A 24,987-nucleotide genomic window follows, 5' to 3' on the forward strand; every position below is an offset into this window, starting at 1 on the left:
AAAAATAGAAAAGCCAAACCTGAGGCATCAGGATCAGTGTTCTTAATGCAGGAGACTCCATCAAATTCCCTTTCTGGCAGAGCTGACATCTGAGCATTCCTATAAACTGGAGGTACCAGCATCAAGGATTCCTGAACCCAGAGTTGTGCTCAGCCAGACACCAAGTGGGATATGAATATAAATAACTGAGGTTATTAATAGAACCCAGCAGCCAACATATGGCTGTGTAGTGGAAGCAGAGTAAAGCATAAGCCACACATTCCTTTTCAAGAACATGCATTCACACCTTTCCCTTCACACTGGATATTTTTGGGATGCCTCCACAGTTAGTCTGCTCTCCCCAACAGGCTATTTTTATCTCCTTACAACACAGCTTAGTTAAGAAAAACGGTGTTTTAGCAACAATTCTGTACATTTCAAACCCACTCCTTTCCAAAATAACCCCACCCCAACAGATGCAGGTGGGAGATGGCAGTGGAGTGCTTGGATCAGCACCAGGCAGGGGAATTTTCTGGCTGCATTTCCAGCCTCGGGCACAGCTCGTGTTGTGCTTTTCATGGATTTCAAATGCCATTATAGGGCCTGTCTGGCAGAGTGCAAGCAGGCAAGGGCCACACTCTCATCATTTATCTCAGCACCTCTTGGATTCTGGCTTGGTTTTTTCACAGCTGAGACTTGAAGGAGTCTCAGGGATTGTCTTTAGCCACGTGAGCTGCTTGTGTTTCCAGCAGCTTGAGCTTTGGGGGAAAATCTCAACATCTGATCTTGCAGTCTTACCTGGCTTATGCAAAAAAATCTTGATTTCTGTGTTGAGGGACTGTGCATCCATCTGCATTTTGTGCAAATTGAGGGTAAACCATAAAATCTATTCCTGTAGGTGGAAGGCAGGGAAATTTCCAATGCCTGCCTGTATCACTTATTTCTCATGCCATGTTCATAACGTGGTTCAAACTGGCAGTTTACAGGAATTGCAGGCTGGGGGCATTAGGACACTCATCCTGCCTGCCAGCATCCCTTTCTAAGAACCTGGCAAGATTAGTGCAGCGTGGATTTTCCCCATGTTGAAGTTTCTAAGGATGAAAAGCTCCGTGTGGAATATATCTGTGCAACTTCAGTGGCAAAAATTGCAAAGCACATTATATATAGATAGAAAAGTGCCTTCTTTAGGGACTGCCACAGACTGCTCCTGAGATAGCTAAGCAGACAAGTAAATAGTAAAATATGGGTATATTTAGCACTCCAGAAGGCGATGGATGGTGTTCAGACTTCACATCACACGAGCTCTTAAAGTCTTTACCTCAGTGTAATCCCTTGTAGTCAGCACTGATGTGGTGGCACATTTGGGACCTAATTACAAGCTCCACTGCCAATCCAAGTACCAAATGGTGAAGGACAGTTTTGGAAGGCAAAAACCAGAGGCATCCTGACTCATGGATCATGAGTAGCAGGGAAAGAGAGGCAGGAAAAGGCCGACACAGTTTAATGGGATTTGGATTAAATGTGGTTTAATGGGATTTGGGTGTAATTGTGGGATTGAATGCCTGCCTGCCTCTCTGCTTCGTGCAGGCACTGCTTGGGTGGATGTATCCTGGTTTGCATCCACTTCAAAAATCACACTGGAGTGCCTGTGGTCAAACTGGGGATCTGATTTCACAGAGGCCCCTGCCAGGCTTGTCACAGCACGTCCCCCTGGGGTCATGGGTGAGCAGTGCCTGAAGCCATGGCCAGAGAGCCACAGGGGTTGTGGGAATCTCTGGTAACCTTTCCCACGTGAGATCAGAACAGGTTTTCCTTCTGCATGGTTTTTTTCCTTCTAGATGTATTTTCCTTCTGGATTTTTTTTCCTGCTTGTGTCAAGCTTGAGGCCTTCCCGCTTCAAACTCCCCCTCTTTTCTCGAGGCTGTTGAAAAACTCAGGTGTGTTTCTGTCTGCCATGCCAGCCTGGAAAAACTGCAGAGAATATTTGCTAATGTTATCTTTGAATCAAACCCACCACATCACTTGGACAGCATCCATCTCCTCTTTCTTCCCTTCTTCCTGGCCTTTTATAAGAAGGTTTCTGCTGTTGTTGAGGATATTCATCCACATTCATACCCACACACAAATTCTGTGGTGATGTAATGGTGCATTATGGACAGAGAGCCTTGGGATTTTTAGCTAAAATACATGAAATGGTAGAGCTGTATTGCAGTCGGTGGAAAGGAGCTGTGTTGAACTGGTTTTGATATTGTTGTCTTCCTTCCAAGGATACTGTCCTCCTAAAACCAGCACTCATTATTGCAAATTAAGGTCCTGGACCCTGCCAGCTGTCCTTAGAGGAAGGCTTATGTGGGAACAAGTCCCAGCTCTCCCATAACTGAAGTCACCACATCACCAAATCTGGGAACCTTAGGTGTGGTGTTTTCTTTAAAATCCTTCAGAAGCAGTTTATTGGGGAGCTTCTCCTCGTGTGTCATACTGAGTTACTCCCTGGTTTGTCTCACTGATGCCTGTGTGCCTCTCTGGGGTGTTCTCTTTTGTGTCTCGTGCTTTCCTACAAGCTGGGAGAGTTGTAAGGAGTGAGCAGAGCTGGCAGCCTGGCTGCTGTGGGGTGACACGGTGGCACAGTGACAGTAATTCCGAGTAGCTCTTGTGTGTTCCTGGCAGTGGGGCATGAACAAGGAGCAGTCTGCCGAGGTGGGGACGCTGCAGGGAACCCAAACAGGCAGGGGAGTCACTGGTGCAGTAAGCCACAGGTGCCTGCTGCAAGCAGGGGGAACTGCAGCCCCTCGCAGTGCCGGGGGGGGGGGGGGTGACCATGGCAGAGGGGGTGATCCTTGTCTGGGCTGGCTCCCTGGGGCTCTGGGGGACGGGCAGCCCGGGACAGCCCCCTTGGTTCCCACAGATTGCAGGGTCGTGTTCCAGCCCCTTCATTTCCAAGCCGCCAGCCACTAGAGGGAGAGAATGCCACATATTTATGGCTTCCTTTGCGCGTGGGGATGTGTTTAATGAAGGAATTCACCGAGGCTTGCCAGGCAGTCCCGACACTGGCTTTAACCCCTTCATGTCTCCGGGGTAGTTTTAGAACTGCTCCCGGATGTCGCTATGGAGCGTGACAGGGCACAAAGCACCAGACTCCATCAGAAGGTGCATAAGGGAGATTTATCATAGCAACATGTTGCCTTTATAGTTTTTCAAGATATTTACGCTTATTTAACAGACACATTCACTGCCCATTGGTCATAAGAAAGAAACAAAGTTCCTATAGGTGAACAAGGAGCCATGTCATTCTGTGAGCCAGCTAAAGTTTGCATCTTTTAACTTTCTCTCTTCCATCACCTTGTCATAGGGATAGCCTTGGTGTCTTCCTTGAGAGAGATACAGGGCTTTCCTTATCTTTAGGAAGCCTTCACTGGCTCACAAGGACAGCACAAAATGCCTTTCCTACACCTGGAGAGCTCGGCTGGCACATGACCTCAGATTGAAATGCTCTGGAAGCTGTTGGGTGATCCCTGCCCGTGTTTCACACCCTGTGTCACATCCCTGCTGTGACATGGCATCCCTGCTGTGACATGGCTTCCTGGGGACACCTTTGGCTGCTGCTGGGTGTGCCTGTCTGCTCGTGTTAGCCACAGCCCAGCGCACCCAGAACACCAAAGTCCTTCCCCTCACCCAGCCGGCCTCAGCCTCCTGGAGCCCATGGCCTGTTCCTCTGCTGGAATCCCCAGCCTCCTGGAGCCCATGGCCTGTTCCCTTTGCTGGAATCCCCAGCCTCCTGGAGCCCATGGCCTGTTCCCTTTGCTGGAATCTCCAGCCTCCTGGAGCCCATGGCCTGTTCCTCTGCTGGAATCCCCAGCCTCCTGGAGCCCATGGCCTGTTCCCTCTGCTGGAATCCAACAGGCAGCTGGTTTCATTTGGAATGAAAGCATCCAAGCAGTAATTGTTGTAGGCAGATGAGTTGTACCAATTTCAAAGGGCACCAGCAAGGAGTTGTGGGCTGAGGGATGGGAGCAAGGGTGGGAGCTTTAAGAAGGCAATGTCAGAAAGTGAATTTTATATTCTTTTAAAAGTCAGGCAAGATTGAAACTTTCCTTTGCAGATTGAGCCCAGTGGGGAGGACCCATGGAAATCTGAGGAGGGGACTGTGGGATTTGGAGGGGTCTGGAAAAGTAGCTGGGAGTGAAAGCAGCACATTGAGTGGTTTGGAGAGCCACAGCCCTGGGTCTGGAGTGTGTCAGGGGAACTCACATCCCTCTGCATGTGGTGAGTGGGAAAGAGAAAATCTCTTTGCTTTGCTTTGCTTTTGATTCCAGAGGGTGACTCAAGGCAAGGCTCTCTCAGAGGGGAAGCCTCACGATGCTTTAGCAGCCTGAAGTATTGAAAGAGAACATTTCTTTGGGAAATGTTCCTGGCCCTAAAAGTGAATAGTTCCAGTTAATGGAGAGGCTCAGCAAAGAGGTTTCCTTAGGCTGATGGAGCATCCATGCAGATGATGCCCCAGCTCAAGAGGTTCGCCTGGTGAGGCTGGGGGTGGTCTCAGCTGCTCCTTTCCCCTCCTGTTTGTCTTGCCCAGATGTGCCCTGGCTGGCACAGCTGAGGGCAGGCACAGGAGAGCGGGGAGGGAAATGTGCAGGAGGGCACTAGAAACCTTGAGATTGACCTGACCCAGGCACACTGGAAAAATGGGCATGCAGGGACTGAATGTACCTCATCCTGGTCAAAACACTCCTCTTTGTCCTGGGTGTCCATCACTGGACACTCCCCACTTGGAGGGCTGAGGTTGGGCTGCTCCAGGAGCCCTCCCTGCTCTGCTGTGTGCTGCTCCCTGCACCCCTGGGGCTCCCAACACATCCTGGTAACTCAGACTGACTGAGGCCATGAAAACAGGGCTGGGAGCTGAGCTGCTTCAGCTCGGCATCCAGGGCCAGGGGTCACAGCTTGAATTAAATAACAGAGCAGGAGGAGTGCTGAGTGAATGTGAGAGGCTCCTCCGATGGCTCCATGCATTCCAATCAACTGTGGCCATAAACACCAGCTGCTTGTTAAACCCTCACCTGCCTGCTGGAGATGAGAGGTCCTGGGGGACCAAGCTCCTTGCCTTGTGCTTTGCTGCTGGAGAGCCAAGCTGTAAAGTTGGTTCTGAGGCAGGAATCCCATGGGTTTGAGTGGGAGCTGTGCCATGCCTGGATGAGGCAGTGCCAGTTCACTGCTGTGCTTTCCATGGCAGGAAAACCTCTTCTGTGCAGGGCTTTGTGTGTATGTGGGGTGTAGGACCAGGCTGGGCTGCCTCCTCCAAAGCACTCAGCTCCAGTGAGATCCCCATGGGCTTTGGGTGGGGGAGAGGGGACAGGCAGGAGCTCAGCTGTGAGTCTGTTGGATCTGGAACAGGCAGGAGTTTGGGTTGTGAGTCTGGCTGTTGGTTTGGGACAGGCAGGAGCTCAGCTGTGAGTCTGTCAGTTGGTTTGGGACAGGCAGGAACTCCATGTGAGTCTGTCAGTTGGTTTGGGACAGGCAGGAGCTCAGCTGTGAGTCTGGCTCTTGGTTTGGGACAGGCAGGAGTTTGGGTTGTAAATCTGTCTGTTGGTTTGGAACAGGCAGGAGTTTGGGTTGTGAGTCTGGCTGTTGGTTTGGGACAGGCAGGAGCTCAGCTGTGAGTCTGGCTGTTGGTTTTGGAAGAGGGCAGGTCTCTGAGAGCCCCTGGGCTGTGAGACAGGGCCATGCTGAGGGCCCTGGAAGCTCCTCCTGGGCTCCTACATGCAATGTCCCTCCAGGCACCAGGGAGTTGCACAGCCTCAGGGTTTATGGATTTGCCAGTCCCTTGTGACCTCAAAATGAACAACCCAGGGCAGCATTTATTGTTTCCCTGTCAATCTTCTCACAAACAGCAATGCTAAGCTCTAGTTTTCTTTAAAAAAATATATCTTTTTTGGCTGCAGATCTCTTAGTAGACAAATGAAATGAATTTATATATGAGCATTGTGCTGCTTGTAAAGCCCTTTCAGTTTCAAATTTAGTTTTATTCCTTTTTTTTTAATCTCCATAGGATTTTCCCTAAATAAGCAGAACTAGGGCAGTGCTAGTGACAGATGGATATAAAGAAGACTGGGATGCTGGAGAGACTTTACTGGGCTTGGGGATCTGAACTGGGGTGCTTTCCTCATCACCCAAGGAGTTTAATTTGTCTGCAGGCTGTTAATTTTCACCTCTAAAGCAGAGGGCATGGCAACAGAGAGCGTTCCTTGGCAACAGACTCCTTGGGTTCATTAAAGCAGAGGTGGGAGGTTTGCAAATGGAAAAAGTTGAGAGATATTAGCAAATCAAATGGGTTGAGGCATGAGGAGTCTTGTCAGTCAGGCGGGGGTGACAGGAGAAGGAATAGTAAACAACATGCAGACCATGTTGAAGGAGATGTTTTGGAAGGAGGCAGATCCAGGATTTGCCTGTTTTCCTGCCTTTTCAAGGGCTGAATGGACTGGAGAGGGCTGGGAGGAACCTCTGTGTGTCTGGCAGACTGTGGGCAGTAAACTGAAGAGGTTACTTTAAAAAAAAATTGGTTTTTACAAACAGGATTCCAAATTCTGGTTTCCCACTAGAGGTTTCGTAAAAGTTCGGTTTTGTTTTGATCCTCTCCAAAACTGAAGCTGGCATTTTGTTGGTAAAATCCCACAAGAAGCCCTTTGAGGGGAGTCTGTGGGAGCGTGGCCATGCCCAATCCGTGCCCAATCCATGCCCTCCCTCCTTCCCCATGGAGCAGGCAGTGTGTGCCACACACCTCTGCCTGCAGCTAGATGGGGGCTGTTTGTACTGTGACTGCTAAATATAAATACTGCAATTAATTAATAATGCCCAATGCACATCATTAAATCAGGAATAACTTGAGTTTGCACCAGCATACAGAGTGTGCATACAACTGATCAGACTGGGGAAGAGGTTTGGAGCAGGAGGAGAGAGCTTTGGGCTGCCCTGCCTGTCCCTGCCAGTGTCCCCTGGGGAGGGCAGGGGAAGCCCCTGGTTCTCTCTCAGGTAATGATGTCTGTCCCCTGCTGTGGTAAACAGCCAGATCCCAATCACATCCATCAGAGCAAAGCGTTCCAGGCACTTGTTCCAGTCCTATGGTTCTATGATTCTATAATTTATGACTGAAACTATCTTTGTGTCAGAGTTAGTTCAGGAGGACACTCGGATCTGGGCTTCTGAATATGTCATCTCCTATTAAAGAACAAACAAACTCCCTTGTAATGTACCATAAATAATAATAATACTTTGCAAGAGCCTGAAGCACTGTGTTATTGCTGTGCTAATCAGGGAGGCACTGGGCCATTATGAGAGTATTCCATGGGGTTTGGGCTTTTTTTCCTGCAGGAAGGTACGTGTTTCATAGCTGTGTAGCGTGGCTGATTGGTTTATAAAGCCAGGCTGGATAATTCCTAGTAGAGGTTAGACAAATTCCCCTCCTTTCTCATTAATTAACCTGTAGGATTTGGTGCCTGTTCTTTGCAGTTCAATAGAGACAATGACTGCAGGAACATATTTGTGCTCTCTGATATGGAATGAAGAACATCTGCCTTCTGCAGAACTGAAATACCAGCGTGTGGCAGGGCTCTCCAAAGGGCACTGCCAGCCTCTGCTGCCTCAGTGAGGAAATTCCAGGCTGAAATTTCAATGGGGAGCTGCTGCCTGGGGGATGTTGTCCAATACAGCATCGTAGCTGGGGAGGGAAAGCAGAGGCTGAAAAGCAAAAGTAGGGAAATCCCCTCATGAAAACAGCAGCAGGGTGGAGAAAAAGCATTTTGGTAAAAGTTCCCACATCCAGAGAGTGGTTTAGAGCAAAACTCTTTCATTGGGATTAAGGAAGGGGGGCCTTGAAGATCTGAAGGAGATTTCAGTGGTGATGTGGTAACACAGTAGCAGGAAGAAAAGAGAAGAGGCAGGTGAAATCCTGCAGTGCTGCTCCCACAGGCTGCAGGAAAAGGAACCCTTCTGTTTGGGATCCCAGGGCTGTGTTCTGGGTGTCTCAAACCAGGACTCTGCTCCCAAAATCTGCCCTCTAATACTGTAACTAATGGTGGGAGAGCAGGGTGGTTTCTGGGAGGATTTGATTGGAGACTGGATTGCAGTGGGAATGTTGGTAAAGTCTCCTGTGTGCCATTTCCATGACTCCAGATGTGTTGGATGAGGCACAAGGATGGAGGCTATTTTTGCTGTTTCACTGTGATGTGATACTGTGTCCTCCTGCTCAAACCCAGCTTGGCTTTTGAGTGGCTCTCCAGCTGCAGGGAATGAGGAGAAAATAAGTTCCACATGGAAAAGTGGCATTAATCTGATAATTTAGGCAGTCTGCTACTGCAGAGGTATTCACTGCCCCTTCCTTCCCTGCCTTCACTCCTCTGCTCCCCTGGGAGGTTCTTGCCCATTGTTGGTGTCACTGGCAGTGGAGACTCCACACTGGACTGGAGCACAGCAGCTGATTTTGGTCCTTATTCTGGAGGAAGAAAAAATTTTGGAGGCTGTGACAGGTCAAATATGACCAGACCACAGCTCTGCTGAGACTGACTGAGACATTGTGTTATTGATGAGCAATCCTTGAGTTCTTCTGGGGATTTCCTCTGGAGTGATCCCCCAGACAAACCACCTGAGCAAAGAAAGCCTGGTCCCTGCCTCCCCAGTGGGATATGCTCACACAGGTGGTAGAAATCCCATTTGTTTGCAGGCTAAATGCCAGGGCAGGAGCCTGCAGTGCCAGCTCTGTGCCCAAGCAGCACACACTGGAAGCTGCCTCTGTTTCCCTGCGGGCACTGTGGGTTTTCCTACCAGAGCAGTGCCTGTGGCACAATCCCACAGTGCTCTGTGACTCACACCCAGCTCGGGGGGTGCCTGGTAATGCTCCATGTCTGGGGTGGGCTGTGTGGGCACAGAGCCCACTGTGCCCTCAGGTGTGCTGGGCTGCAGCATCCCCTGGCACACCTGGCACAGGAGCCAGCACTGGTGCCCTTCCCTGGAAGATGCTTTCTTCCAGTGTGGGCAAATGGAAAAACAGAGAGTCACTGAATATCCTGAGCTGGAAGGAGCCTGCAGGGATCATCAGAGCCCAGCTCCTGGCCCTGCACAGGACCCAGAAGAAGCTCACAGGTGGCTTTTCCCTGCTCCCCCTGTTCTGGCAGGGACTCTGGGCTTGGTCCCCTGCCCGCTGGCTGCCTGCAGAGCACTTTGCATTGACAATGAGGCAGCAGAGGTGCATTTTCTTGGCAGGGAAATGCAGCTGGGTTCTCTCTGAGGTTCCCTGTGCCAGAGAGAACGGCTGCCCCAGTGCTCTGGGCAGGATGGGATTGTGTGCAGCCTGCTGCCCATTCAGAGAATTGGCTGATCTTGGGGCATTCTTGCCTTTCAGCTCCTTCACAGGGAGCAAGAACTAACCTGGCAACTCTTGGTTTGCTTCTCAAATCAGCTTGGTGTAAACAAGGCATAGGCAGTGAAACAGTGGAATATGAGCCTTATTGACAGGCCTGATCAGCAGCTGGCAGGAGAGAAACTGGGATCATTCTGCTCGTGTGTAACAGTCCTCCACAGAAATTGTCCTCCTCCTCCAGATCCACACTCCCAGTTAGAGCAGCAGGGTGGGATGGGCCAGACAAATCCCCTTCCCTTGGCACTGCCAGGGTGCAACTTCGACCAGAGTGATTGGAGTTACTGGGATGATGCAGTGCACGGTTTAAAGCTGATCTTGTGCTTAAGAGGGTCATTGTTGTATTCTCTGTGTGTGTGGTGACAACAGGGCAGATCTCATTTAATATTTCCTGGTAGAAAAAATATTTACCCTTCAGTTAGAGATAACCTGATCGTTGCTCTGTTTTCAGTGCAAGTTTCTGAGGGAAGCAGTGTCCATTCAGGATGTCTGTCTGTCAGTTCTGCTGTCCAAGCTCTCCCAGCCCCTACAGGTTTTGAATCAGTTGGTGAGGCTATGCTGGCTGTGTCTGACATCCTGAACAGGTGAGGTACCTGTGAGATCTGAATTCCAGGGCTGCACAAAACTGTGACCATCACCTGCTGCAGGAGATGGGGCCCTCCCCAGAGAGGACCCTGACTGACAAGACACTCCAGAGTGGCTGTCAGAGGTGGGATTTTCCAACCAGAGCCCTCCTGTGGACGTGAGCAACTTGCCTGGTGTTTCTGTCACTTGAAACTTAGGCAGAATTCCAAAGTTTGGACAGCTATAAGCATTTGCCTCCTGACTCCTTCTTTTGTCAGCTATCTCTGGGAATAATGATGGCTGTCAGTGCCTGTGCAAAAGGTGATGGGATATGGCTTGATGGAACTGGAGCAGGCTGTGTGGGGCCCCAGCAGTGCAGAGATGCTGGGCAGCATCCCTTCAGTCCTGCCTGCACTTCTGGTCTGTCCCATTTCAATAAATAAGTGAAGACACCTAAGCCCTGATCCTGCTGAGTGGCACAGGACCAGCAGAAAGTGGCAGTCACGAGGAGCTGCGTGTTGTTCCCTGACTCAAAATCTCCAGCTGCAGGAAAAATGTTGACTCCTCCAGAGGCCAGGAGCGGGAGATCCAAATGCCCTTCTGCCCTTGAGGCGTGGAGAAAAAACCCTCGCAAACACAACCCTAAATCCTCTGCAGCTGTAAGTGAGGAGATTGGAGCTCCTGCACAGATTTTACAGCATATCCTGTGCGTGGATCCAGCCTGTCCAGTGTCCCCAGTGTCCTGCCTGCGCCCAGAGCACGCTGCCAGCCATTCCCCACGTTGTCTCCGGGGTTCCTACCTGCCCTCTCCTGTCCCTGAAGCCAGCTGCAGACTCAGCTGCCAAAGAGGGGATTTTGGGAATATTGGTGGGGCATTTTCCTGTCCTCAGGGGTGTGTCAATCCTTCTGCGGGCTGCCCCTTCCTGTGGGCACCGAGCCCCGGGATGGCGGCGGGGGCTGCGCCACCGGCGCCGTGAGCGGCCTTGGCCGGGTGCTGGCGGCCCCGTGCGCTGTCCCAGCATGGGCAGGACCATGTCGACGTGCGTGTCCCAGCTGGAGGATCCGCCAGGATTCAGCCCCGTTCCCAGTTGGCTCTACACATCCCATATGCTGCCGCCGCCTCTTCTAACCAGCGCCAGACACCGCCAGCTCCTCTCCCTCGACGTGGTGGGTGGCCGGATCGATGAGCAACGCTTAGCGAGTGTGTTTGCTTTCTTAACTGTGCAGCTGTGGCCAGAAAGTGGGGGAAATCCGGGGCAGCAGGCAGGGGCTGAACAGCCGGAGAAGGGAGCAGGGCGCCGGTGCTGGGGGAGGATCACCCCGGGCAGGTGCAGCGCTGGGCCGGGCCGGGAGCTTTGCTTTCAGCGGGAAGGGGACTCATCCTTGTTCATGTGCAGAGCAGAATGAGAACCTGCTGCCCTTTGAACGTCAGCAAAATCCCCAGCCCTTGCTGAGCGTGGAGCATGTGCTGGCTCTGCAGAGCTGGCGTCCTGCAGCGCTGGGGGCGAGGGTGACCGGCCCCGGCAGGAGGGCACGGGGTGCCCGGGGCGCTGGGTGCCTGCGGGGACCCTCCCCAAGTTCGCATCGCTCCCCCCTCCCTCCCCTCCCTTCCACTCCCCTCCCCTCCTGCAGAGTTTCAAAGCACGGCAGAGAAAAAAAAAAAAAAAGAAAAAGGACATCCCCCTCCCCTCAAATCCCTCGGTCCGTGACTGAAATAAATAAGCACAATCCCAGGTAGTGAGGAGGCTGCTAATAACGTGCTCCTGACAGGCACGGGATTGCCGGGCTGAGGGATGGCTGACTGAAAGCTCCAGGCTAGGGTGGGGGTGGGGGGCTTCTTTTTTTTCCTGCCAGCTCTCGCCAGGCAGTAGGGATTTTTTTTTCCCTTCCCCTCCCTGATAATAAGGACATCATCAGAAGCAAGATGCAGTGGCTAAGGGATGGAACAGGAATGGTGAGTTCAGGTAGCTATGTCTTTCTCTTTTCCTCTTATTGCAGTACTTTGACAGGGAAATGAACCTCCGTCCTATCTCCTGACTCCTCCTTTACTCCCTGTCCTTGAAACCATTGATCACTCTGTAGCCATTTTATAGACTCTGCATTCCCAAACTGCTGAGCAAAAGAAGGAATTAAAAGGAAGGAAGGAGGGTGGGCATGCCTCGGGGCGTGGGAGGGGGTTCCGTAGGGCGAGCCGGTGGGTTCGGGGGGGGAGCAGAGGGTTTGCCCGGTTCCCCGGCGTGTGGGGTGTGCGGTGGGAGAGCGCTGGAGGAGAGGAGTGCCGGCGCAGGGCTGGCTGCTGCCCGGGGCAGCCGGGACCTGTCACTGCGCCCCGCCGCCGATGATGAGTTGCGGTGCGGGGGGAGCCCGGCGTGCCGAGCCTGGGCGCGCCTGCAGCAGCCTGGCAGACACTCCTCCGGCTCGGCACAGCCGCCGAGCACCGCCAGCCCCGCCAAGGCAGCTCCTTCCGAGCTGATCCGAGCCGAGCCGGCTCGGAGGGCTGCGTGGCCGGGGGGAAGCGGGGAAGTTCCCCCAGCCCAGCAGGGCCCCCCGTCTCATTGAGAAACTTCCCCGGGAAGCGATGCGGGTGTTCGGAGATGCTCCTCCCGCCCCAGCTGGCCCTCCTTGCCCAGCCCGCCTTTGCACTGGCATTTCCCGCACGGCTCCGTGCGGGGCCGGGCTCTGCAGGTGCTGTTGGATTTGCCCTTCCCGGCTCTCTCCGTGCTGCGGGAGGCTCGGGCATCCCTGCGGGCTGCTCCCGGCTCGGCACCGCTCGGGCTCGGGCCGAGCTGGCGTCACCCGGCTCAGCCCCCGCGTTCCGGCTCCGGGGGCACCGGCAGATGCTGCTGCCAGCGGGGAGCCTCCGGGAGGGCTCGCCGCCCGTTCTCTGCTGCCCTCCGTGCCCTCCCCGCTCCTCACACACACGGGCCCGGGGGGTTCGTGCTCCCGCAGGGCTCCGGCGGTGCTGGCAGTGCCGTGTGCGGTGTAGGCAGCAGCCTGCAGCGCAACGCGCGTTTCTTTGGGGTCCTGTGTAAGGCTTGTCTGCCCCCCAGCAGCACCTCGGGGGGTTTGCACTCCGGAGCATCCGGAGGGATGGCAGTCCTTCCTCTGTCCTCCTTGTCCCGCACTGTGCCTCTCTCCCGTGTCAGGGATAAAAGTGGTGCCGGGAAGCCGCGTGAGGCTCTTGCCTCCCTTTCCCTCTTCTCCCAGGTGGCTGCTGAGCCCCGCTGGGGAGGGGCTGGCATGCTGCAGGACGAAGTGCTTTTCTAATTGCCCCAGCACAGGACTTTACACCTTCTTGCCCTCTCATCTTCCCAGATGCCTTCCGTGCTGCCGGCTGTGTTATTCTGCTCTCATTAGTCTAATCTTTGCTTTCTCTTGCAGAGAAATTACACTGGTTACTGTAGGATGTAATAGAAGATATTTTTGGGGGAAAGTAAAACTCCATTAGTTGGTTTTGTAGCAGGAATTCCCCAATATTGCTCCTTCTAACAAGGGAAAAATAAAAGAGAGAGCTGTGGTTTCTGTATTTCATACAGCAGTTCAGCAGCCTCAGCAGTGTTCGGAGATACTCCACATATCTCCAGATATCTGAAATAAAAAATTATTTCAAAACAGCAAAGTGAAACTGAACCAAATAAGATAAATCCAGTGGAGATGTCTGCAGTCCCTGGTGGTGAGGAGTCTGTTTCCCTGGGCAGGAGTGGCCCAAGGGGTCAGGGGCTCCTGCCCTTGGAGCACAGGCATACTGGGAGCACCTAAAGCCAAGGTCCTGCCAGCACTTGGTTCCTACAAGTTCTGCTCCTTTAGCCAGACAAGATGTGTTGGTCCAGATGTCCTGGCCAAGTGCTGGTGTGGATAGCAGTATTCCCTCCAGTGCAGATTTTCCTTGCTGTCCCCACTGGTAAGTTATTTGAAATTTTAGTACTTCAGATGTTGATCATTTGGTGGACTGTGCTAAACAAGTGACTTATTCCACACCAGGGGTAGCTGCATTTCAGTAATTCAGTGGGAATATTATCACCTCAGTCTGCTGGCTAAAATGTACTGTGGAACTATCAGCCAGCTCTGCTTGCTCCTGAGCGAAGGTTGGCTGCTGTGTTCACACAGCCTCCCATGCCGTGCACAACCTCACAGCCTTTCATCCTGAGCATCTCTGGACCCATTTCCATGGGCACTGAGTCTCTGTTACGGTTTCTCAGCTGTCTTTTTTACTCCAGTATTATTTTCTGCGTGCTGCTAAAGACCAGTGTGCAATACACATTTATTCTGGCAGCATCCCTGGACTTTGTTCTGTTCAGGCACATTGGTCAAAACCTGGATTTTAGCCTGGTTTCTCCCAGATTCTGCACAGCACTGATTTATTTAAAATGCTGTTTTCTGTTTTTCTCAGCTTGGGTTCAAGACTCAGATCTGCTCCCTTTTAGAGTTACTCATTGTTAAGAAGGGTGTCACTAATGCTTTACAGGTGATAGTACCTTTTGTTCTTGTGGCAGGTGGCTTTTTTTTTCCCAAATCAACCCCTAAACCCAAGCTATCATTCCATAATATTAAGCTGTTGGAGCTTCTTTTTTTCCCTCCTTTGCATGTGCTGCTTCCCATTTTTTAAACAATTAATCTTTTGCCAATTATGCTGGCATCCCACGGGGGTGTTTTCCATGCTTCACTGGTACCACGTTGCTAAACTCTCTAGTATCTGTTCCTAACCTAGAAAAATGCAGCTAATTGTCATTGGTAGTGATGAGAATCAATCTGCACATCTGAGCAGTGTGTGAGTGCAATGATTATTTGGTCTGGCATTCTTCAGAGGGTATTGATCCAGCATGGTAATCAAATGAGTTGGATTAAATCAGGACAAAATACAGCCTCTTCTGGAATAGTTTTTTATCTGACAAGGGCAGAGTTTTTTCCCAAAACTTTCATTGTATTGCAAGTAACACAAGTGTGAATCTTCAATGGTATTCCCTCACAAAGGGTCTCCTTTTGGGTTTAATGCTGTGCCTGGGACAGTCCAGGGGAGTGCAGTCATCACCTTCAATAGGTGCAGTCCCAGCTTTTTTCTTGCACAGCCATAAATAGTGATATTTTTACACTGTCTGTTCTTGAAATACTTAAAATCGAGCTACTGTTGATATTTTCCATTTCTCTCATGATCATTTCTCTCTTGTAAATCATCACAACCTAAAATATGCTGAAAATGAATTCAGTGAATCAAATGGCCATAAGCTGCAAGTGGTGGAGATGGTCCTGAGTGGGGCAGGTCAGCAGCATTTTTCCTCACTGATTCTTTTCCACTTGTCAGTCTGAAAATCACAGGGTATTGGAGCAAAGTACTTTGCACTATGTAATCCTAAAAATCTCAATGTGAAGTCTGGAAAAGAGAAGTAGAAAAAAAGCAGTTTGGGTTTGACTTTCAGGTTTGAAAGTTTGGATAAGCAAAAGCAGCTGGTGGAGAGCAGCCAGGCCAGAGCAGGATGGAAAGAGGAGCTTGTGGTATCCAGGCTTTAGGGAAAAATGGGACTGAAGAGGCGCTGAGCTGTTTTCCTGCAGAGATCAAAGGGAGCAGGGAGTGCTGGCTGCTGCTGGAGCAGTCCCAGGCAAGCTCCTGAGTGCTGTGGTGTCCTGCAGAGGATGCTGCCTGCTCTCCATGCCCTGTGGCCTCAGCAGGCAGGGCTTTTCCACAGCAGAGTGGGACATTTGGAAGTTTGTTCCTGTTCATCCAGGTCTCCTGTCACTGGGGGTTGGTGCTTGGCTTGCCTGAGCTCTGCATGCAGTGCAGAATTCTGTGGGTGCTGCAGGGCCATGGAGCCGCCAGAGCCCCAAGTCCATCCCCCCAAAACCATTTCTTTGTGGGATTTTTCTTACATAGTTGCTGTTCACTTTTTCATTTCTCGCCCACTTTGGGGCTGCTTTAACCTTTCAGTTACAGCTTCCTGCTGGTGCTGCTATGCCAAATGTCCAGGTTAGGAAGGAGCTGATGCTGTGGTAAATAAAAATATTTTATAAAACCATGCTCCACGCTGATGATTGTCCTTGTGACAGTCCCAGCAGAGGCTGGGAGGAGGCCTGGCTCCATTTCCATAGAGTTCCCACCTGCTGGATAAGGGACACACCAGTAACTCCTCTGTCTCTTGACATACAGCAGGGATGTCTGGAAAACCTTGGGAGGGTGCCATAGGCATAGGAAGCAGGATTTTGTGGAGCTCTGAGCAGGCTGTGCTTGCTGGGAAGCCACACACCCCATGTGGTCACCGTGTCCATCTGTCCCTCCTGCTCAGGGTTTGTGTTTGAGCATCGCAGCCTTTGCAAACCACAACGGTTTTTAACTGCTGAGAACCTGATTTCCTTGTATCTCATCAAAGGGTTTTTCTTTTTTGAACACTTCTTGAAAAATCTCTGAAATGCTTCAAGCTGACATCTTAATGTATTTATGACATTAGCTTCTTCTGCTGTGGAATGGTTGCTCTGAATCTCTTTGAGCCTGGCTGTTATTTTGAACATGACTAATTCCCTGAGTGACTAAGCTCTTAGATAATAGGAAAAATTCATCAAGTTATCTCGGGCTCCAATAGTTTCTATTGTTATGAAAAGACAACTTATGAAAAAAAAATAAAGATGCTATTATGTAATATGGGCAGGGAGAGGAGAGGCGAGTGTTGGTAGGGACTGGCTGAGGGCTGTGTCTGGAAAAGGCAGGAGTGCAGGCTCAGGCTGTGGCATCTCCAGCTTAGTCTGGATGAGAAGTAAAGAATTCCTTGACTGGAGCTCTGGTGATTCCCACTGAAGCCAAGGAGTTGTGCTCTTGTACAGAAGTGTGTTCAGAGGGGATCCCAGCCCCTTCCTCCCCGTTCTGCCACGCTGCAGAATTCCTTGGATGTGACCCAGGATAACGCTGGGCGCGCAGTGAATTGCACCACACCTTCTCTGCCCTGAAGCACCCACCACTCCTGCAGGGCCGTGTTCCAGGCAGCACAGCAAACCTCAGCTCCATCCCACTGGATTTTCCTCTTGGTGCTGCCTATCCCCAGCACAGAACTGCCGATGTGCTGCTTGTGCCAGCACAGCACCAGGTGCCTTCCTGCGCCTGTGTGCGCAGCTGTGTCCCACACAGGGGGGACTGTCCCTGTGATCCTCACAGCCGGGGTCCCTCTGGCACTGCCACTGTCCCTTGGCTGTCACACATTGTCACGAGCTGCAGGAGGGCAGCGCTGGCTGTTCCTGGAAGGCAGCAGCCTGTGCTCACTGTCACTACAAGGAGTCCCACTGAGCTGGGAGAGGGAATTGAGCCTACTGGATTCACCTGCCTCGCTTGGAGAAAGGAAAAAAAAAGTAGAGAAAGGCTCTAAAGTTCTTTTTTAATGCTGATATTGCTGATAAAAATGAGTGCACTATGTTCTATTCATACACCTACTGCCATCCATCTGGAATTCCTACTTCATTAGGTTGGCTTGCACTGTTTTCTTCATTAAAAGAGTGCCAGATTCAATAGGCTGTTCCCTCTCCTTTTTTTGGGAGGCAGAGAGAGGGGGAGAAAACGATTTATATGAAACACATCCAATTCTCTGGGTTAATTTGTGTGAAGAACATGAGACCCATGGGTCAGCTTCTTAATGAGATGGTTTTTCCTTTTCTCAGTGTCTTGACAAGGAGAAGCCCCGGGAAGCCAGAGCCAAGTGTCACAGGAGGGGGGAGAGGAGGCTGCAGGGAGCTCTGGCCGATTGCTTTTCCTCCTCATTCCCTTGCAGGTGCTGAAATGCACCCTTTGATTTTCACGCCAAAGAGTTTCCCTGTGCCTGTGCAGCTGAATTTCTCTGGGTGACACTGACCCTGAATTCAGAATTTAGTTTCTAGCATGTAATATTTTTTTTTTCACACAGCACTTTGCCCAGACATGTGCTGATGTGAGGATTCTGCAATTTAATGTCACAGTGCCTGGAGGGAGCACTTGTCTTCCCCCAAGGAAGGGACCTGGCTTGCATTTTTCTGCAGTTTGGGCTTTGCTTTCTTTACCTTTTTCCAGGCTCAACAGTGAGCCCAAAAGCTGAGAAGTAAAATTAAGGAGTAAGGTCTCTGTGTTCCTTTAGGCCAGGGGCTGAGGTTTTTTCAGACAAGGAGAGCTTACATAAGGTTCAGCATCTGAATTGGATGTGTCCTTTTAAACAGAACTTGCTCAGCCCCTGAAGTCTTGCTCTGTGACCAGGGTAATTGGTGTTACCACATCTGATTTCTGCAAGATTTGAGGGGGTTTTCTTTTTTCACCATTGGGAATCTGAAGAAGCTTCTGGAGTGCAGGCTGGAGTGTGCAGTGGATGCAAAGAGAGCAGAAAGCACTCCCCACACCATTGCCAGGGGCAGGAGATTTTAGTCTGTCTTAATGCTTTAAGTTCAAGTCAACTTAAAAATAGAAGATTTGTTGTTCTCAGTGCAATCCAGAGGAGCACAATGGACTCAGCCCCCCCAGACAGGATCTCTGTGCCATTTCAGCATGGTCTGTGTGGCGTCCCAGGAGCTGTGGCACTGCTTCCACAGGGACATTGCTGCTGTGGCTCAGCTGCTGCCCGTCTTTGGGTGAAATTCCTGTGGGTTTTTTTCATGGAATGCTTGGAGCAGTGACCTGGAGATGCTCGCGTCCTTCCCCATGGCCTCTGAGCTTTGTGCAGCTCTTGGCCAGGTGGTCATGCAGGTGCAGCTGAATTCAACCTCCAGCAGTGCCCTGTGTGCTCTAAACATTGCAGAAGTGAGCTTAGAAACTTAATTTCTTCTCTTTCCAGCACTCCCAGCCTTGCCACAAAGGCATCTTACTTCATGTGGTCCTTCCCTGCTCTCTCCCACATCCACCTTCTCTCCCACTTTGCTGCTTTGCTGGCTCTCAACTTCTGCAGTGCTTTAGGAAGAGGAAATTACTGGAAGAAAGGGCCAAGTTCATGTGGACAGTGAGGAAGGTTTGAGGGGTGGAGTGGGCAGGCAAGGAACTGTGTGTGACTGAAAAGTTGATTTTTCACAGCCAAAATCAGGCCCAAGTCCAAGTCTCTACAAGTATTCCTCCATTTTGCAGTTTGGGTAAGGAATTTTATGTGTTTGGGGATTTTTAAAGCTTCCCATGAAACCATTCCATAAACATAAAAGATTTTTGAGATGCCTGAGGAAAAAATATGCCCTTTGCAGCAGCTCTGCAGCTCGCAGGCTGGTGCCTCCCATCTGGCCCAGGATGGAAAAGAGGGCTCTGTCAGGCATTCTGTGAAGAGAAAGGAAAAAGAGGCAACTCCCAGCTTAAGGAAATCCTCCTTTTTGGAAACAGCAAATCATAATCTCACTGGCCTTTAATCTCTGAAACCCCGAGCTTAATTCCTGCCTAGATTTAGAAAAAAAAAATTAATGGTTTTCTTATAATCTCTGCTGGAGTCTGTGAGTCACCCCCCCCCTCCCCCCCCATCGGTGTCCAGTGTCACAGCAGCGTTTGTGAGCACTCAGTGTGGGACACGGGATGGAGGAGCAGGTGCTCCACATCCCTGGGTACCATCCCTGGGTACCATCCCTGGGAATAGAGGAGGAGGTGCTCACACATCCCTGGGTACCATCCCTGGGAATGGAGGAGCAGGTGCTCCACATCCCTGGGAATAGAGGAGCAGGTGCTCCACATCCCTGGGTATCATCCCTGGGAATGGAGGAGGAGGTGCTCCACATCCCTGGGAATGGAGGAGGAGGTGCTCCACATCCCTGGGTACCATCCCTGGGAATGGAGGAGCAGGTGCTCCACATCCCTGGGTACCATCCCTGGGAATGGAGGAGCAGGTGCTCCACATCCCTGGGTACCACAGCTGCCTGTTACTTCTTGGGGGCAGGATTAATTCAGCTGGAAAGTTTAAACTTCCCTCATGGTGCCACAAAGCTCTGGGGTGGGGCTCGTGCTCCAGGTGGGAGTACAAAGGAGCTGAAGCAGTTTGGGGCTGACAGTCACAGTGGTTTCCCCTTGGCCATGGATTTCATCCATCCAGACCAGTTTTATTCCTGCTCAGAATCGTGAGCCACGCTGCTTTGTGTGAAATTTCCCCCAGTTCACTGAGGCCTAGCTCCTTTGGCCAAAGGGCAGCAGGTTTGGGCTCCTCCTGTCCCATACCAGGGCTCTACCACACCACTTCTACAGTGACATGGCCAGAGTTCTCTGGTTAATTAAGGTTAAGAGTTTTGTGGCTCATTTTCCCAGTTAATAGAAGGTGGAGCTGGTGTGTTGGGACAGGACTCTGCTCCTCACAGTCAACTGGAATTGTTCATGATTGACTAGAGCCCTGACCAGTCTCAAGGAAACCCAGCAGGGTACAAGTCCTTGCCACAGGAGCATCTAACTCTCCAGACTGCCTCTGAGGAGTCTATCTGATTTATTTTGTGTGTGTGGTTTTTCAGTTCTTCATGTCAGGCTTCACAACATGTAGGAAACACAACATAGTGAAAACATGATCTTCCTTTGTAATTATGACACCATCTTTAGTCTGAGTTTCCTCTTCCAAGGCTAAGCATCTAAAACAAGTTACTCCACTCTGCCTGTCCCAGAGTGGAGGCTGTTTCTTTGCACAGGGATAGATGGACAGAGAATTGGAGCTGACACCGTGCCCCTGCCCTGTCCTGGCACCTGATGTGGGGACCTGGGAGCTGTCCTTGCAGGGGGAGTGCAGGAGCTGTCAGCATTGCAGCCCCAAATCCCGGCTGCTGTGTTTGCGAGCCGCCAGGAGTGGGATGTGCTAATTACTGGAGACATCCATTGGAGGGAGACGTGGTCACAAGGCTGAGCCCGGCGCGTTCCGCACGGGAGGATTTGGCATCATCCGTTTCCTTGGCTTGCTCCAGAATTTCTGTTCTGTAATTAATGTCAGTGTAGGGCCGCTCTGTTTGTTACTCGGGTGTCCAGGGTCGCCTGCCCTGTCCCCGTGTCCCTCGGATGGGTGCGGAGGTGATGGGTGTGATGTTAGCCGAGCCCCGGTCCTTCCCCGGCTGCTGTCCCTCCGCAGAGGTGCTGAAATTCCGCTCTCCTTTCTGGTCCAGCACGAGCCCTGGCTGCTCCTGCATCCCAAACTGTGCTCCCCAAAGCTCCCGTAGCGTGTTCTGTCCACTGAGGGATGGGTTGTTTTATGTAGCTGATACAAATCTTCCCCTTCCTCGTTTCGCTCTGTACAGAACCTTAAACCAAACTTCCCAGAAAGAATTCTATGAAGTTCAACTTCGCCGTGGTTTTATATAAACCCCTGCTGTGTAGGTGGGCTTTATCAGGAAGGCTTCTAAAGGAAGGTACCATCCATTTTCGTAGTAAAATTAACATTTAGTGCACGCAGAAGGCATGGGAAATTATATAAAGCAGCAAGTACTGTTGGGAATATTGCGAATATAATTTAAATAGAAGCTTCTCTGCAGTAAATCTATTTGTGCTGCTCTTGCACACACAGAGCCTCCTCTGGAGCCCCAAACCTGTCCCTGGGTGAGGGGAGGCACCCGGGGCTTTCCTGCCTGATCTTTTAGGGGGTGTTGGACCTGGGGAAGATGATGCTGCTGCTGAGCCTCCGGGCTGCAGCATCCCCCGGGCTGCAGCATCCCCCGGGCTCCCCAGGGCAGGCAGCCCAGCAGTGGGGTCCCCACAGCCTCCCGAGGCTCCCGTGGTGTGGGGTTGGGGCCGGCAGCTCAGGCGGGGCTGGCTCTGTGTCTCTGTGGCTCTGTTTGCAGTCCGTGCCCTCCCCCGCGCTCTGAGTGGCTCAGCTCTCGCAGAATGCCAGCCCCAGCGCTGCCAGGCTCGGTGCCGGCAGTGAAACCCTCCCGTTGGGCTCCGGAAGTGCTTAGTGAGCATGTGTGAGGTGTGCACCTTTGTTCTGGAGGTTTCCCAGCCTCTGCTGCTCCCCCTGCCCTGCTTTGGCTCCCCTAGCTCCCTGCAGAGCCTCGGGGCTTCTGCCTTGAAACCTCGCTGGCACTTCCAGGACACGGAGCCAGGGATGGGCTGTGCCTGCCGAGGGTCCCCAGGCCCAGCAGAACATCTCCACCGGGCTGCTTCCAACATTTCCTCTGGGCTGCACACCCAGGCTCCCTCTGTGCTCACTGCAGTTTAGAGGAAAAGATAAACTGGCCATAAAATCCCTCTGAATTCAGGCTGGTTGTATGTTTTGGGGAAGTCGTTGCTGCTTCTGAGATTGAAACTGGAATTTCCTGGCTGTTTTTGTAAGTTCAGGTTTATGGTTTGGAAAATTGCCTGTGTTGTTTTGGGAAAGGATGGTAGCAATAATAATAAATATTCCACATCTATTACGTGTTGGAACTAAACGATCTCCAAGGTCCCTTGCAACCCAAATAATTCTGTGTTTGCTATTCTGATTAGTCTGAAATTACATCTGACAGACCGGTTATCCTAAAAATGGATCCTTGATAGAAAATGCAGGTTTGGAAGCTGGGGGTGAGGCAGATCCATCACCTGGATCCAGCCTGGCATGTGTGCTAATGGGGCAGTCTGGGGCAACTTCAAAGCAGCTTCCTGTGATTTTATAGGTGAAAAAGGCTTTTCACTGCCCTCCTGAATGAGAAACTGCCTGCCTGGATGGAGCAGAGGCCTCAGATGCTGGAGGGAGCCTCTGGCTGTCACTTATCACCCAAAATAAACCACCTAAGGAACCCAGACTGTTCTTGTTTCTAAGGCTGCTCAACACAGCCCAGCCTCTGCATCTGCAAAGGCATCACAGCCTGCACGCGCTGTCAGAAATGAGCAGCATGGTGCTGGCTGAGTGCTGCTCTGGCACAAACCAGTGGGTCTGAGTGGAGGCCATCGAGGGAGGCCCTGTGAAGACCCAGTCCTGACATGGTCTCTCCTTTGATGGTGTTTGGGGTGGATGCAGGACCCTCCTGATTTTGAGGAAGCCCTCTTGGCAAAGAAAGAAAATGAAACCAAGCCTTGCATTAAACAGCTGGGTTTGGTGTTGGTGTGAGTGGGGAGCTGGGGCAGGAGCATCACCCCTGCCCCTTCCCCTTGCCCAGGGAGGGCACTGCAGGACAGGCTGCCCCTTGCTGGTGGGGCTGAGGTTAAAGCATGAAGCTGGCCGGGTTTAGACATGAAAGTGCTGCCCAGCTCTCCCCATTTGCTGCAGGAGAACAGACCAGGTGCTGTGTGGTGCCCGTTGGCCTCGTGTCTGTGTGGGAGCGTTCGGAGGCGCAGCTTTCCTGGAAGGTGCCGTGCTCAGCCCCCGGATGCACATTTTAGTGCATTATGCATATGCATTGGCAGCATTTCTATATTTGTCTTTGTCTGGAAAATCATTTGCTTTTTCCAGCTGAGTGTATCTGGTCTGTGTGCGTTGTGATGCCTCTCTGAGGTATCTGCTGGTTCTGGGAGCTAAGATTGGGGTTTGGGATATAGCACCTGGCACCTGGACTATAAACCCTGAGTGTGTGTGTGTGATTTTAATGTAGGAACGAGCATTTCTGGCTGCTGCAGAAGGAATAAAGGTCCTCCATCTGTCCTCCCCCCCTTTTATAGATCTCTGTCTGTAGAGTCAGAATTCAGTTTAACCCTTAGCTGGAGACAGCCAGGGCACTGCTGAGGGGAGAGGTTACAGGATTCGTGATGGGAGAACGATTGCACAGAGCAAAACCTTGATTCCCCCTGCCCAACTCCCACATTTCAGGCTCGCAGTGAATTCCCAGGTTACCACGAGTTGCCTTTTTGTTATTTTGGCCGTTTTGCTCCTGCTCCCCTCCCCGCTCCGAGCGGTCTCCCAGCAGCAGCGGCTCTCGGGGCCGTGTTTTCCAGGGAAGCCAGGCGCTTCTAGGGCAGCCGCATCCCGGGGCGGTGCGGAGCGCGATGTGCGCGGCTCTGAGCGCTGGGAGCCGCCTCGGAGCCGCCTCGGAGCCGCCTCGGAGCCGCCGGACCGGAGCATCCGCGCCGCGTCGGGAGCGCGGGGCAGAGCCGCGGCTGCGTGGCGCTCGCTGTCACGGCGGGCGGAAGCCTCGCGTATTTATGGAGCCAGCGCTTCCTTCTGCGTTTGAGTGACAGCCAGGATGCCGTCGCTGCCTGGTCACTGGAGCTGATTAGTATGCGCCAGGGTCCGCCTCGCTCCGAGGGATGCAGCCGCAGCAGCTTGCAGAGCTGTCACACTCACACGGGCTCCGTATCTGCACTGGCTTGACGAATTAAAAAGCGAGCCAGCCAGCGAGAGAGAGACCCGGAGAGAGAGGGGGGACGAGACAGAGAGAGAAGCTTGCAGACAGCGCTCGCTCTTTTCCTAAAGGAAGGATTTTGCATCCCGAGTGCTCACTGGTTGTGATGATGCTTCACTTAGCGGGCTCAGAATGAGCTAGAGACAGCAGATAGGGGAGAAACTAAAGGCAGAGCACAAAGCATTACGAACCAACCCAAAACCAGGAACAGTTTTCTCCTCTATTCTAGCATGGTGGATGTATGGACAGTCTTACAGAGCAGAGGTTGACTTCTCCAAATCTGCCAGCCCCACACCTCGAACACTACAGTGTTCTGCATTGCACCATGACCTTGGATGTTCAAACGGTGGTCGTTTTTGCAGTGATTGTGGTGCTATTGCTTGTGAATGTCATACTCATGTTCTTCCTGGGCACTCGTTAAATGGATTTTTTCTCCTGAGCTGTTGGGGGCTACTACTACCACTAGCAATTCAACAAGAGAGCACGAGCGGGAGAGAGAGAGAGAGAAAGGCGAGAGAGAGAGAGAAAGAGAGAGAGAGATTTCTTACTGAGGGGGGAAACGCGTTGAGCTTCAACATGGCCTCGCTGTGATATGTATGACGTTGGTATTATTATCTCTCCCTAAATCTTTTGTCATGTCTTGTCTTTTAAGTATGCCTGTAAGTGTAGCTGCTTTTGCCGGGGTTTTAAATGTGATAAATAATAATAGCGATCCAGTGCTCCGTGGTTCTGTGCTAGCGAGATAGAGCTGTGATTCTTTAGGCAGCAGCAGAGTGGAAATGATCTGTCTGGGGTGAGCACTGGCTGTGTGTTGTTTTGCTTTCCTTTGAAATAGAGGCTCAAGTTAATAATAAGTCATTTTG

At 51.6% G+C, this 24,987-nt stretch overlaps 2 protein-coding genes across 5 annotated transcripts in view; both read left to right on the top strand.

Annotated features, from left to right (window-relative positions):
* Positions 1 to 24,987, top strand: part of ARHGEF9 (Cdc42 guanine nucleotide exchange factor 9) — a 206,685-nt gene that overhangs the window by 67,108 nt on the left and 114,590 nt on the right. The window lies entirely within an intron of this gene.
* Positions 24,366 to 24,545, top strand: LOC311157823 (uncharacterized protein; the record flags this gene model as incomplete). The annotated part of the gene is made up of 1 exon (XM_084212795.1): positions 24,366 to 24,545. One exon carries the CDS (start codon positions 24,366 to 24,368, stop codon positions 24,543 to 24,545), a length of 180 nt encoding a protein of 59 aa, XP_084068921.1.

The sequence above is a fragment of the Fringilla coelebs genome (genome assembly GCF_963513975.1).
Source record: "Fringilla coelebs genome assembly, chromosome: 11".
In the NCBI taxonomy this organism is placed as follows: domain Eukaryota; kingdom Metazoa; phylum Chordata; class Aves; order Passeriformes; family Fringillidae; genus Fringilla; species Fringilla coelebs.